The sequence below is a fragment of the Rousettus aegyptiacus genome, unplaced genomic scaffold (genome assembly GCF_014176215.1).
Source record: "Rousettus aegyptiacus isolate mRouAeg1 unplaced genomic scaffold, mRouAeg1.p scaffold_m13_p_5, whole genome shotgun sequence".
NCBI lineage: Eukaryota > Metazoa > Chordata > Mammalia > Chiroptera > Pteropodidae > Rousettus > Rousettus aegyptiacus.
Window position 1 is genome coordinate 48,356,796 of NW_023416308.1, and position 16,107 is coordinate 48,372,902.

Below are 16,107 nucleotides of genomic sequence, written 5' to 3' on the forward strand. Positions count from 1 at the left end.
CATCTGCATCCCCTGGCAGACTCCAACAGTCCTAGAGATGACTTTCCATGTTTGGGGTATTCCAAATGTTGTATAACAAAATTAATTACATTTAATTAAACTTATCCATTTTTTATAGCCCCAAACAAATCAAAAATGCCATGTTAAGCTTATGAGATGGCAGCCCTCCAAAGGGTTCTGCTCCTGGGTGTATCTGCTCTCAGAGACATAGGCAATGTTAGGGATCATCTTACATGAATGAGTCTGATGAATGGCCTCTTGGCCTGAGTTAAGCATCAGGCAGGAATTCATCTTTGGGTACCAGGCCAAGCAGCTTTCTCACTCAAATAATCTTCCTCTTCTCACTTCCTTTTCATAATGACTAAAATTATGAATTTGCTTTTCTCTTTCCTCTACTATATGGTAGCATGGGGAGGGAACTATTTGGATTTCTCACAAATATAGTGTCTAGTATATGGTAGTTGCTGAATTAATGTTTACTGAATGAATGAACGCTCCCGATCATTGGTTATATGCTTCTCCCACCTCATGAACTAATCAGGTTTTCCTGTGATAACTCCCCAAGTCTCAGTGGATTTCTTGCTCTACAGGTTTGACAGGTGACTGTGGTAGCTCCAGGTCTGTTTCACATGTCTTTTCACCTTGTGCCCAGATTGAAGCAGTGCCCTCTCTTTGGTCCATGCTGGCCTCAAGATGGAAAGCAGGAGTACAGAAGCATTTTAAAGCCTCTGCTTAAACTGGCACACAGTCACTTTCGCCATATTCCAAGAACTAAAGTAAAATACATGGCCAAGTCCAATATCAGTAGCATGGAAAAAATATGCTTCCCAAGGGAAAGAGAGGGTGAGAGTGAATACTTACTAAACAAGAATATAATCTACCACGAGTTATTACCTGAGCTTTTCTCAACACTATTATGATGTTTTAATTAGTTTCAAAATCAGCAAACTAGTATCACCTACAATATATATTAAGGTCAGGATCCATTCAGCTCCAGGGACAGAATACAACTCAAAGTAGTTTATGCAAAAAAGGAATTTACCGACCCATGACATAACTGGGAACTATGAGGAGTAGATTCAACTAATGTCCAGGGGCTCTCTCTTCGTCTCCTCACTCTGCTCATCGCAATGTGTTGATCTTATTCTCCCCATCCTCTCAGAGTCAATCTCCATTTGCCAGAGGAAATGGCTGTGAAGGCCCTTACAGAAGGCCTTGAAGCTACTATGTGCCAAGAGATTAGGTTTTAGATCACAAAGCTTTAGATTCAGGATTTCTATAGATTTTATAAATGACAGCTAGCAAATCTCCAAGTGTAAGTTAAATGACATCTTTGAGAAGGCTAAGTTAAGAATATTGAAAATTCACTGTTTCAGGAATTGGCCAAGCATTTTAAGAATCTTTCCCTGAGAGTGCTCTAATACTACTAGACACATGAAAACAATAATTTTAATAAGAAATATGTTTATTTTTAATTGTCTCAATTCAAAAATACTCATTCTTTCTTGGGGCTGGTCCATCATACCCTCTTTAAAGATATTAAATAATCAAAATTGTGAGCAATTCTATTTAACAGTACACAGACACCTCTGTAAAAAAAGCAACACAGGAATTCCTAACAATGAAACAAAGTCTCCAGAATGTGCCATTAAAACAAAAGAAGCATTTCCAATGACAAAAATGTAGGAACCCATGGATAACAAATTAACAGAGCACATGCTAGAAAATGGGATCAATAAATTTTATCATCCATCCTCACTCTGAGTTTGCTCTGGGATGGCACAAGCACCTCTTATGAATGGGGCTTAGAGATATGATCACTTTTGTCTGGAGAATTAGTCCTTTGGACATGAGACTCATGTTACCTAAGTTCCTCAAAGCCTATTGTTTTTCAAATTGTCCACATAATCATGACCAGAGGTTTTAAGGAGAAGACAAGAGCAGGAAGTATTTAGCTTTGACTTTTGAGCAGATGTAACACGAGCTCTTCATCTTCTGCCAAAGACAGGCCTGTGTCCAAAGGCTCTAAGGTTTCCCACTTGGCCTTCTTTCTGATACGACTTGTGGGTCCCGTTTCTTCCACTTCATTGTTGTTCCTTTTCCTCATTCCCTGCTTCTTCTTGGCATCACTGGTAAGAACAAATCCAATGATTTACTTTATAAATCAGTTTATCATTATGAAACCAAACACTTAAAATAGAACAAAATTACCAATAACAGATAGTTGGTAAAGTGATATTATTATTCGAGAGAAAGAAACTATAACAACTTGAGGATACCTGTTTCTTAAGCAAGTACCTTACCACTAATGGATGAGAAGAGAAGGCCTATCTGTCATGCACTGAGTTCTGTGCACAGTAGTCTGGACACACTGTCATCAAATCCTCACAATAGTTCCAGGAAACTGTGGATATATGATCCACGATTTGAAGACACTGAGAGGTACATAGTCTGGCTCCAGACTGGCTCTAATCTGTGCTTGTCTTGCCTCATCAAACTATCTCTGTTTAAAGTTGGGTTATCCTTTAGGTAGCAGTCAATGGACTAACAGATATCAGTATACCAGGTGCTAATTCTAATATCTGTTGCATTGTGATATATAGATCATGAGAAAAACAAAACTTGAAATGTTAAATTACAAATTACTTAAGACACGAAATAAATTTCCTCATTTAAAATCTGCATCTAAGACCTATATATAGGTCTTAAGAAAACGAACATTATTTCCATATTCTGCACACACTTGAAGAATAGACTCATAAAAATAAAGCTAATTTCTGAAGATAGAGGCAATCACTTGATACATCAAAAATTAAAAAAGCAAAACATCCCCAAAGCATTCTGAGATACCATCATCATGTTCAAAGATGAATAGAAAATTAAAACAAAAAAACCATCTATCACTTGATACATCAAAAATTAAAAAAGCAAAACATCCCCAAAGCATTCTGAGATACCATCATCATGTTCAATTATTGAATAGAAAATTAAAACAAAAAAACCATCTATCAGAAATGGCATTAACAACCATTTATTAAGGGCTGAAGGTCTGACACTGTGTTATATTCTTTACACAGATCACGGCATTTATCTTCATGAAAATCCTTGGTGTGTGAAGCATTAGCCTCATTCTACAATGAGGTTAAGAGAGGTCAAATGATTGAACCCAGATTATAAACACAAGATTCACTCTCAAATCTGAATTCAGCCCCAAGCCAGGTTATTGAAAGCAATTTGAGTTCACTCACCTCCATCAACATTTGGAGGGCAGCAATGAAAATAATTAGCTGTGGAAAGACATTAGTTTGGCACTGACACAGTCAGACCTTGACCAAACAAATAACTTTTCTAAGACTCAGTTTCCTTATCTGTGAAGATGGGGATTATATAATTTACTTAGCAGAACTGATGTAAGAATTAAATAAAATTATAAAACTGCAAGAACATAGTAGTGCTCAATCCATGTTAGTTTCTTTTCTGCCTATACACTGATGTTATATAATAAACAAAAAAAAATTATCACAGAAATTACATTATAGTCCTAGCACATGCTGCATTCAAAAAAAAAAAAAAAAACTGCTCAAGTTTCAATGGGCTCTATTACTCCTTACGAAGATAGCTTGGATAGCAAAGTGAATGTGCCTAATTAGCATATCCACTTATGACCAGCTTGAAGCAAAACTAGATAATTTCCCCATGTACCTCTCAGAAATGCCCAATGCTCTGACTCAACAGCCATACTCTCTCACCACTGGAGGAAAGACAAACTAGACATTATGAGGTTATGTAAAGCCACAAATAATTACATTTTTAAATAGTGCCTGGAAAAATGAACATGAAAGCATGCCCTAGGATGGGATTTCAGTCAGCAGAGAAAGTGATTCTTAGTGGAAAGGGGCCCTAATAAAAAATATTAAGTCCTAGTCTGCTTGAGTAGGGCCAGTTCTGTGCCAATTCCACAGGGCTAGAGTGCCATAATTTATTTGGTAAAATACTTATTCTTACCCTGTCTGTACTTCAAGTGAATCTCAGAACAGCTCATCAGAAGTAGCTTAAATAGTGGGCTTTACTAATGCATCCTTTATTAACGTGCTCCGACACCTTATATTCCCTACAGGAAATAGCTGGTTCAGATAATAAAAGGAAAGTGGGAAATTTACACAGCCCAATATGTTCACAATTAGTACCTCTGCTGCTTTGCAGACCAGTTCAAGTTCTAGAAACATATTTCATACTACTTTCTATAATAAATAAATGCTAATTTGTATATTATTAAACAATAATATAGATATTCTACAGGTAATTCACCCAAAGTGGGTATAATGTAATGAATCTAGAGAACATTTAGTAAGCAGAGAGCAAAATATGGTCACAATCTGGTCTCTTCCAAAAAGAATGGCGTGGCACTGGAGAGTGACATCAACAATATGACTGAATAACACGTTCCTCATTCATTTCCCCTCCCAACAAAATCTGATATTGAAGAACAAACAAAAGTGCCTTTGTGGAAGCTGTGGGATCCAGTATTACACGCCCAGGATCTGGGAGGAGTCTCATCAAACCGTGTGTTGGGTAATAAACATACAGACCTTGGTTCTGGCTGTGAACCCTGCAATGTCCCATGAAGTGGCTCCAGTTCCTCTTGACTGTGAGAGAACACTGTTTTAAACAATCACCCAAAGATGAAAGCACCTTTGTGCAAATTCCAGTTTTCACTGCAGAAGTTCCAGCACACAATTGGAGCAAAAAATATGAGTTTGGATTCAATGGACAGAGTAAGAGAAACAGTTTGACTTTACTCACATCACATCTCTGCCAAGGCAGCACAGCTCAGGGCCAAGAGAGATGTTCTCAGCCTGTGACTTTTCCCTTGGAGGAAAGTGAGAGCATGTGAGTGCATACCTGGCTTTCCTAGCTATATAGGATGCTGGCAAAAGGGCCCATTTTTCTCTTACCTCATTCTGAGTACTAAATTGTAAGCTGTAAGACTGGTTAAGAGGGGGATAGGAGAATGGCAGATAGAACTCTCCGAGGAAATTAAAAGGATGTGGATCTGACTAACTGCATCACAGACTCCAACAAGAAGCCCACCCATGAACCACTGGGGATGTCTCACCCACAGCTCCCTCCAACTGGCCCATGGGCACCCCCAGTGCTCTGTATGCCTCATCACACACATCCCCATCCTGTGGCCAGCTCCCTTTCTGAATTCCCAAGAGCGGCAATGAGAGCCGGCTTTGGCAGATGGCTAGTAAGCACGTGCAGGTAGCCAACCCAAATTGTGGGCCGGGCAGAGACCACGAACTTCAGTTTTAGTGGCTCCCTTGGGAAAGCAAAAGGGAACTAGTCAAGACTTAGGTATATTGTGTTTTAGGATTCAGAAAAGGCATACAAGCTTAAAATTTCTTCCACAAAAGGAAGCAAGAAGTATGAACCTAATAGATATATACAGAACATTCAACCTAACAGTAGTAGAATGATTATTGTCCAGTGCACATGGAGCATTCTTCAGGATAGAACACATGACAGGTTACAAAATGGGTGTTAGCAAATTGAAGACTAAAATCACACCAAGATCTTTCCTGACCACAATGGTATGAAACTAGAAATTAATAACAGGAAGAAACTGGAAAATTCACAAATATGTAAAAATTAAACACCACAATCCTGAACAACCAATAGATTCAATGGAATCAAAAGGGAAATCAAAAACTACTATCTTGAAATAAACAATAAACAAAAAACAGCATACCAAAATATATGGGATGCAGCTAAAGTAGTTCTAAGAGGGACATTTACAGTGATAAATACCTACAGAAGAAAAAAGATCACAAATAAACAACCTCACCTCACACCTCAAAAAACTAGAAAATAACAAACTAAGCCCAAAATTAGCAGAGAAGGAAATGACAAAAATCAGAGTGCAAATAAATGAAACTGAAACCAGAAAAACAATAAAAAGATCAACAAAACCAAAACCAGTTTTTAGAAAAGATAAAGTTGACAAATCTCTAGCTAGACTTAAAAAAAAAGACACAAAATAATTAATTAACTGAGGGAAAAAAAAGAGAATATTACAACTGATAACAGAAATATAAATAATTATGAAAGAGAACTTTGAAAAATTATATGCAAACAACTTGGATAACCTAGAATAGATGGATATATTCCTAGAAATTTTCGACCTAAGAAGACCGAATCATGAAGAAATACAAAGTCTGAAGAGACCCATAACAAATAAGGATATTCACTCAGTAATTGAAATCTCCTAGAAAATAAAAGCCCAGACAAGATGGCTTTACTGGTGAATTCTACCAATCATTTAAAGAAGAATTAATGCCAAATTTTAAACTCATCCAAAAAACAGAAGAAGGAATACTGCCAAATTCATCTACGGGGCCAGCATTACCCTTGTACCAAAGTCAGATAAGGATACTATAAGAAAACTATAGGCCAATATCCCTGATAAAGAGATGTAAATATTCTTAACAAAATACTAGCAAACTAAATTCAAACGTACATTAAAAGGATCATACATCATAATCAAGTGGGATTTACCCCTGGGATGCAAGGATGGTTTAATAGACCCAAATTAATAAATGTGACTCGCATTAATAGAATTACAGTTTAAAATCACACAATCATTTCAACTGATGCAGAAAACCATTTAACAAAATCCAACATCCATTTATGATAAAACCTCAACATAATAAAAGCCCTATATGACAAGCCTACAACCAACATCATACTGAATGGTAAAAGGTTGAAAGCTTTTCCTCTAAAATCAGAAACAAGACAAGGATACTCCCATTCAACACAGTATCAAACATCTCAGCAAGGGAATAAGGTAAAAAAAATAAAAATAAATAAAAATAAAAAGGAAAAAAAATGATGATGCTGAAGAAATAAAAGGCATCTAATCTATCCCAGAAAGAGGTAAAATTGTCATTGTTTGCAGATGTTATGATCTTATATATAGAAAATTCTAAAGATGTCACCAAAATCTCTTACAACTAATCAATGAATTCACTAAAGTTGAGGATATATAAATCCGTAGTGTTTCTATAAACTAACAGTGAATTATTTGAAAAACAAATACAAGTATCCTATTCACAATACATCAAAAACAATAAAATTCTTAGGAATAAATTTAACCAGGAATGTGAAAGATCTGTACACTGAAAACTATAATATTCCAATGAAAGAAAATGAAGAAGGCACAAATATATGGGAAGATATACTGTGTTCATGAATTAGAATGGCCATATTATTCAAAGCCATCTATAGATTCAATGTAATCTCAATCAAAATTCCAATGGCATTTGCAGAGAAAAAAAAAAATCCTAAAATTTGTATAGAATTACAAAAACCCCAAATAGCCAAAGTGATCCTGAGAAAAAACAAAGGTGAAGACGTCACACATTCTGATTTTAAAGTACATTATAGAGCTATATTAATTTAAACAACAACAACAACAACAACAACAACAACAACAACAAACAGTATGGTACTGGTATAAAGGCAGACACAAGGACCAGTAGAATAGAATTGAGACCCCAGGAATTAACTTTTTCAGATACAGTCAACTGATATTTAACAAGAGACCCAACAATACTCAATGGAGGAAAAGAGAGTTTCTTTAATAAATGGTACAAAAAACTAGATAATCATATACAGAAGAATAAAATTAGAGTCTGTCTTACATCATTCACAAAAATGAACCTCAAATGGATTAAACACTTAAACATAAGACCTAAAATCATCTAACTCCTAGAAGAAAACACAGCAACAAAGCTCCTTGACACAGGTCTTGGCAATAATTTTTTTGATATGATACCAATAGCATAAGCAATGAAAGTGGAAAAATAAAAAGTTGGACTACTTTTTTTTTGAAACTAAAAAGCTACTGCAAAAAAGGAACCCTCATACACTGCTGGCAGGACTGCAAATTGGTACAGCAACTATGGAAAACAGTATGGAGTTTCCTCAAAAAACTAAGAATTGATCTACCATATGATCCAGCAATCCCACTATTGGGTATTTACTCCAAAGACTTGAAAACCCATATCCAAAAAGATATTTGCACACCGATGTTCATAGCAGCATTATTCACAGTGGCCAGGACATAGAAGGAACCAAAGTATCCTACAATAGATGATTGGCTAAAGAAGCTGTGGCACATATATAAAATGCAATATTACTCAGCCATAAGAAGAGATAAAATACTGCCATTTGCGACAACCTTGATGGACATGGAGATAATCATGCTAAGCGAAAGAAGCCAGACTGAAAAAGTAGAAAATAACATGATATCACTTACATATGGAATGTAAACCTAAAAGCAACAAATGAACAGGACAAACAGAGACTCAGGGACATGGACCATGGACCAGTGGTTACCAGAGGGTAGGGGATGGGGGAGAAGGGGAGAGGTAAAGGGGGTCAAATATACGGGGTGGGAGGAGGGTGAAGTGGGTAAAGGGGATCAAATATATGGTAGCTGAAAAGAACTGGACTTTGGGTAGTAATCATACAATAGAATATATAGATTTCAAATTATAATGTACAACCGAAAATTATATAATTGTATTACCCTGCTACTCCAATAAACTTAATATAAACAAACAAACAAATAAACAAATAAATAAATAGCATCTGCACAGCAAAAGAAACAACACAATGAAAAGGCAACCTATAAAATTGAAGAAAACATCTGAAAACATGTGTAAACCATGTATCTGATAAGGGGTTATTTAATATCCAAAATATCTAAGGAACTTATACAACAATAGCAAAAAAAGAAAAAATAAAGGAAAGAAAATCTGATTAAAAATGCATGGAAGAACTGAATAGACATTTTCCCAAAGAAGACATACAGATGGCCAACAGGTAGACAAAAGAATGCATGACATGATTAATCAGGAAAATTCAAATCAAAAACACAATGAAATATCACCTCACTCTTATTAGAATGACTAAGTGCTGGCAAGACTATGGACAAAGAGAACACTTGTGCACTGTTGGTAGAAATGTAAATTGGCATAGACCCTACTGAAAACAATATGGAGGTTACTCAAAAAACTGAGAATTTAACTACCCTACAATTCAGCAATCCCACTTCTGGGTATATACCCAAAGGAAATGAAATCAGGATCTCAAAGAGATATCTGCACTCTTATGTTCATTACAGCATTATTTGTGAAAGCCAGGATATGTATACCACCTAAGTGTCCGTGAACACACAAATGCATAAAGATGTGATACAAACACACACACACACTCATGCACGCACACACAGACACACACACGCCACACGAATATTATTCAGCCGTGAGAAAAGAAATCTTGCCATTTGTGACAAAATGAATGAACTTTGAGGGCATTATGCTAAGTGAAATTAAGTCAGGGAAAGACAAACATTGTACATCATTTACATGTGAAACCTGAAAAAAACTGAATTTATAGAGACAGAGAGTAAAATGGTGGTTACCAGGGGCTAAGGAGTGGAGAAAATGGGATACAAACTTCCAGTTATAAGATGAAGCTCTGGAGATCTAATGTACAGCATGATTATAATTACAAATACTGTGTTACCTTAAGCTTGCACATTATCACAAAGCTGGTAGAGGGAGAGAAACCAAATTGTATGACATTACAGAAGACTCTATTTTATTTATATACTGATGAATTAGGCAGAAGGGTTCTGACCCCATCTAGTTATGTTCACTGGGAGTTTACTGGATCCAATTAAGCACTAGGGCCTTTATTACTGGTTAACAGTCCAATTGTACGTAACAGTGAGTTCTGGTTTCTTAAATAATTTTCTGGAAGTGCTGGGAGAGACTCTTGAACTTTTTGATCAATAGTACTATTAGGTGCCTTATGGCAGCACATCATTGGTGCAGCTGACCAAACAGATGGTAGAACATTCTGAAAATAATATGTCTGCTGAAAAAAAAAAAAAGAAAACAAAATATAGGTGGGAAATAGCGGTAACCCCTGTGAGAGTTCCTTTCACGAAATAAGTGTACTCCACTGATCCAAAGGAGGCACGGCGGCTCACAACATGAACTGACAACTAGGTAGTGGCCTATGAAATGGATCCAGGAGTCTGGCCCTGAGCTCTGCATTATTTTTATAGCAATAAAAATAATCTGTGTGATTTAAAGTGCTGAACTCTCTCCACATTCTTCAACTGTATGAGGCAAGTGTCAAAAGGACCACGTTACTGCTCAGCATTGAGAGTACAATACGATGACTGATAAAAACACAACTTAAAAAGGAAAAGCATGGCCCAGAGCACTGAAACTCCACTAATGCTGTAAAAACTAAACTAACAACCAAAGCAAAAGAATTCAGAGCTATTAATCTTTCAATAATCCAAATAATGAAGAGATTTAATTAGTGATGTCTGGTGTGTCACTTAAAGAACTAATCATATAACAAAACACAAAGGATGTGTAATCTGAACCAACAAGGCCGGATTGTATTATGTGATATGTAATCAGGGAATGTAATATGCAATCCTAATGAACAATATCTGGAAAATTCTACTTTGATGACTTGGAAATTTTAGTGAAAATTGCTATATAAAAGCTTGTCACAATAGCCAAAGTAAACATTTGTGCCAATTTATTCATTGCTAATAATAAAGATATAAAATTTGAATGTGATCTCAATTTTAAAACCTTCATATATTAACGACTTAATTTTAAATAAAATACATTTAACTTTCTTACTTTCTAAATTCACTGAAACTAAGCCTCAAACTTCTCTCAGAAATAACAGATTTTTCACTAGGTTTGAATTCCTGGTTTCAACATTTATTTTTCTCAGGTACTTACAGTTACCTAGTCAGACAGAATAAGAGTGCAGTCTGTTCCATTTATGAGAAACAAAAAAAGGAAGAACACCCAGACACGTGATGGTCAGCCTTCCTCCTGTTCCCTCTTCCCAGCACTCCTCATACGGGCCCCTCACGGGACACTGTGTGTTCCTGCCTGTGCCCCTCTGTAATGTAAACGTGGCGCTTCCCTCCTGCTAGGTTCTGCCCTGTTTCAAGATTCATCTTCAATTCTTCATCTTCTACAAAAGGTATCCAAATAGCCTATTAAAAGTGATCTCTTTCCTCTGAATTCAAACACCGCTGTTTATTAGACATTTTGCACCTACTGCTGTTACTTCTAATACTAAAGTGATTTTTTTTCACCTGTATGCATCTTAACTCCCAATTCGAGTATAAACTCTTAGTGGGAATGTAAATTACCACAACTACCTTTCAAAAGTCATTCAAGTATGCATGCCCAGCAACTTCTCCTGTGGGAATTAGGAATGTGTATAAAGATTTAGTTACAGGATATTCAAGGCAGTCATTTGTAATTTCTGAAAGTTGGAAACCCAAATGTCCAATCATAAGGGATTCGCTTGTTAAATAAGTTATAATGTTTGAAATAAAATACGATGTAGTTATTTAAAAAATATTGCAGGAATTTCTTTATCAACACTGAAAATATTGGTTATAAAACTAACAGAATGAGAGCCTATCTTTGTTTTAAAAAGGCTGCACGTATATTTACATAGGGAAAAGATTTGGAAGATTTTTTTCAAATGTTCTTTTTGCTGGTATATTTATCTTCTGATCTATAAATAAAGTTTTACTAGAACACAGTGACATGCGTTTTCTATTATCTGTGGTTGCTTAACCACTACAAAGGGAGGGCTAAGTAGCCCTCAAAGTGTACAATATTTACTATCTATCCTTTACATAAAAAAGAGGGCTTGTATTAGCCCTCTAAAAACAACCTCTAATAGAATAACCTCATTTCCTTGAGAGGATTATTAGACTGGTAGAGCAGGAAAAAAAGTATTTAGACATCAGCAAGGCATCTGACACAAAATAATCTTATGGATAAAACAGACATAGGATCTGAATCCTAAAAAAGTTAGGAGAAACCAAAACTGATCAATTTAAAACAACCTTGAGTTTCCTAAAGGTGTATTTACAAAGGTATTTATACGATCTAGACCATCCTGTTTGGATTCTACTGTAATCCTTTGTATTAAGTTTAACTCGGTATATCTGGAAGATGCTCTAACCATAAAAACTTTTTTTTTTTAACTTTCCATGTAACATCTCTGGAATGTACACATCGCATAATGTAAAGACTATTTCTTTCCCACCAACCCTTGCCCCAGCCTGTCTAGTACTGAAATGGTTGCTCATTAAAACCAGCTACTTAACAGTGAGTGATTCAACTACTGCTCATTAAAGATGGCTTTACGAAAATTCTGGAATATATCTTTTCTGTTAATGTTAACTGAGTTATACGGGCTTTATCATGTAAAGTGAAAGCCTTTTAATGTAAGATGCTTATGTGCCAAAAGTTTTTACATTTGTTGTTAAGGTACAAAACACCTTTTCATTGAAAAAAAGTAGTATAAGTGATCGATGAGGTTAAGGTAAATATCTAAAACCCATTAAATACATAAATTATTGAACCAGAGTAATCCAAGAACAGAACTATAAAATGTAACCATCATAACCCAGGTTTTGGTTGCTGAGTTCACGTCCTAATGATGTGGAACCACAAATGGAAAGAAATTTCTGGAGAACTAGGATAGTCAGGAAGGAATATTGAGAAGGTTAGGCCTTGGTGGAAAAATAATCAAGGACAGAAGTTCTAGGAGGGGAGAGATTTCTGAGTCTCTGGTAGGTGAAGAGTCTCAGCAACAACAGTCTTTGGTGTTTTTATTAAAATTAAGTACATTATTATTAGTCTTAACTCAGACAAGAAATCTTAGCTTTGAGAGGCTGGGAAGAAGATTCCTGAAAGGACAACCCCATTCATAAGGCTCTGCTAAATTGGTATTTCATGCTTGGAATAGGATTTCACCCCACATATAATCAAATTTGAAAAAAAAAAAAAACAATTTGATTATCAGGGTCTACTGTATTTTAATAAACACAGCCTCTTTTAAACTATAAAAATTCTTACTGAGTGGCTAAAATTTAAAGCACTGACCTCTTAAAGCTGGCAAGGATGCAGAGCAACAGGACTCACTCATTGCTGGTGCGAACACAACATGGTGAGGCCACTTTGGAAGAGAGTTCGACAGCTTCATTAAAAACTAAGTACACTCTTTCCATATGACCCAGCTATCACACTCCATGGTATTTACTCAAAGAAGCTGAAAACTTATGTCCACACAAAAACCTGCACATGAGTGTTTATAGCAGCTTTATCTATACTTGCCAAAACTTGGAATTGACCAAGGTATTTTTCAATAGATGAATGGGTCACACATTGTAGTGCATCCATACATTGGAATATTATTCAGTGATAAAAAAAGAAATGAGCTTTCGGGCCATGAAAAGACGTGAGAGAACTTTGAAAACATATTGGTAAGTGAAAGAAGCCAACCTGAAAAGGTTGCATACTTTATGACTCTAATTTTATCACATTCTAGAAGAGGCAAAACTGTGGATATATTAAAAAGACCAGTAGTTGCCAAGGGTTGGATGGCAGGGAGAGGAAAGGGTGGAGAGGGAAAAAAAAAAGAATAGGTGGAATATAAGGGGTTTTTAGGGCACTGAAACTATTCTGTAAGATGCTGTAATGGTAGATGCATATTATACATTTGTCAAAACTCATAAAAGGTACAAAACAAAGAATGAACCCTGATATAAACTATTGACTTTGGGGGACCAGTGTGTGTCATTGTAGGTTCATCACTGATAACAAATGGTAATAAAATATTGATAATAGGAAAGGCTGTGTATATGGGAACTCTACTTTTCACTCAATTTTTACTGTATAAACTACAACTGCTTTTAAAAAGTCTAATGAAAAGATATGCAGTTCAAAAGAGTTCATATACCAACAACACATTATGACTTAAATTATTAAGCATAAAAATACATTAGAGTTTTCTCTTATCCTCAAAGAATGACATGCAGGTTCAATTTATAACCTGAATTACCTTTACAGTCTTCAAATGGAGTACTCAGACCAACTCAACTTCACTCTCTTGTTCTCATGTGCCTTTCTAATGAGTTGTCAATTTGTAGACTAGAATAGCAGCTGTTTCTTGCCCTTACCACCTTCCATAAAGACAACTAGCATCACTGTTAGGAGAGACACATGGTGAAGGATGATGGGATGAAAAAGTGTAGAGAAATTGACTTTGGCAGGAATATACATAATTGTATAGTCATGATTATGCTATTAGGGTAAATATTTAAATTTTAGTCAGTGTCAGAGGAATTCAGAGTTAAAATGCTAGGATGAATTCTTTCTTTAAAAGAAGGCTTTCAATAATTCTTCAGGTCTCACTTCAAAGAGGTTTTCCTAATCACCTCATATAAAGTGAAATTTCCCAACTCCTATCATTATTCTATAGTTTCAGACCCTTATCATAATGTCTTTCCTACTTTTTATTCTTTATGGTTCATTTTCTACTTTTTGTTTGTTTATTTATTTCTTTATTTCTGTCTTCCTCACCAGAGTGTAAGCTTTATCAGAGCTAGAATCTACTCTCTCTTCTTTATTGCTCTGTGTCAAGCACATAAACTTTTAGTCTACTGAATGCCCCAAATAATAGGACCATTGAAAGAAAACACACAGGTAAAGGCATTTCCCACATTCCAATCTGGCGATATGAACTCTCTACCTGTATGCTGAACAAGATATGTTACTTGACATCATTTTCGCTATACCATTTATCATATCAACCTAGTCTGCAGGGCATTTTTGCAGATTGTTTTGAACGGAGGGCCTGCATTGTTGTCTATCTGAGGCTTAATGAATGATTTTGATGAGACAGAAAATGGAAAGTAGGTTTCCCAGAAGACATTAAATTCTATTCTTCTAAATGTATATACTCATTTTAAAACTACCACAGTTTTGCTTTCAGTAATTAAAATGATTACCAGAGATTAGTGACCCTATGTATCATACTCTGCTTTCCTTTTACCTCCATTAGATCTTCACAATAACCTTGCAACATAATAATTATCTTCATTTGACTGAAGAAAAAATGAGGGTCCAAGAGACTGAGTAATTTGTCTATGGTCCACGACTTATAAAAGAAAGTAAGATTCTTTTATAAAAGAAAGTAAGATTCTTTTCTTAGAAAAGAGTCAGGTCTTAAGGTTCATAAGATTCAGGTCTGTTTTATCTGACTCCAAAAGCCAGTTTTCCCACAGGGCCATGTAGCCTGCCTTTGTTCAAACACAGACTTAACTTCACAAAACTCCTGCTTCTCTCCATATTACAGTTTATAATAACATGACATGTAGATCAATATTTCCAAACTATATGCAGTAATGTGGGCAAGGCATTCAGTCTCTTGGTTCATAGACCCTCATGTAACTCATATCTTACACCTGCTAGAACAACTATTTTTGTGATAGGATGCTTCTGAACGAGCCTGCCAGGAGCAGACATTGTTTAAATTCCTACACATTGATACAGAAACTCAAAAGGAGAGAGACTGATTCACTTATATTACATTGTTCCATGTAGACCCAACTACTAGGTCTTATTCCACTTGATTTTTAAAATTCTTTCTCTGGACCTAAGGAGGCTTTAGATAACAGACTTACAGACATAGCAAGGGATGGGACAGGTCAGATGATACATTACAAAAACAATCATTAGTGCCTGCCATGAACAGGAAGACCACTCATTGTTATACAGCATATTTTAAATAAAGTGTGAAGTAACTCCAATGAAAAGAAATTGGAACGTCCTCAGGAACCTAGAAAGCACATTCCTTACAAACAAGGATTCTGCACTGAGAACCACTACTTCAAGACTGGAGAATGTTCCAAGAGCTGTCTGATATGACTGTGGACAAGATACTACAGAAGAAAAAGACCTGCTGAGAAAACCTGTCAACTTCTTCCCTGGTATGTGAGGTCCATCCAGAAACACAGTGTAGTGGAGCAAGCACTAAATTTCCAAAGATGCTGGGGCAAGCAGTTCCAACAATTAAGTTATAAAATGGCAACCCAAACCATGAGAGGTTCTCTAAGCCTAACACTGTGCAACTAGGAAGTGTCATGGTGCCTCATGTCAGAGCTCCTAACTTCTGTAGTGGCTGTTT

The 16,107-nt window shown here is 35.9% G+C and overlaps 1 protein-coding gene across 1 annotated transcript in view; it reads right to left on the reverse strand.

The window, feature by feature from the left end:
* Positions 1 to 1,447: 1,447 nt before the first annotated feature.
* DDX10 (DEAD-box helicase 10) overlaps positions 1,448 to 16,107 on the reverse strand; it is a 234,327-nt gene continuing 219,667 nt past the window's right edge. The window contains exon 18 of the mRNA XM_016160572.2: positions 1,448 to 2,129. Within this exon, the coding sequence (XP_016016058.1) occupies positions 1,952 to 2,129 (178 nt within the window). The 3' untranslated portion in view covers positions 1,448 to 1,951. The remainder of the gene's footprint in view (positions 2,130 to 16,107) is intronic.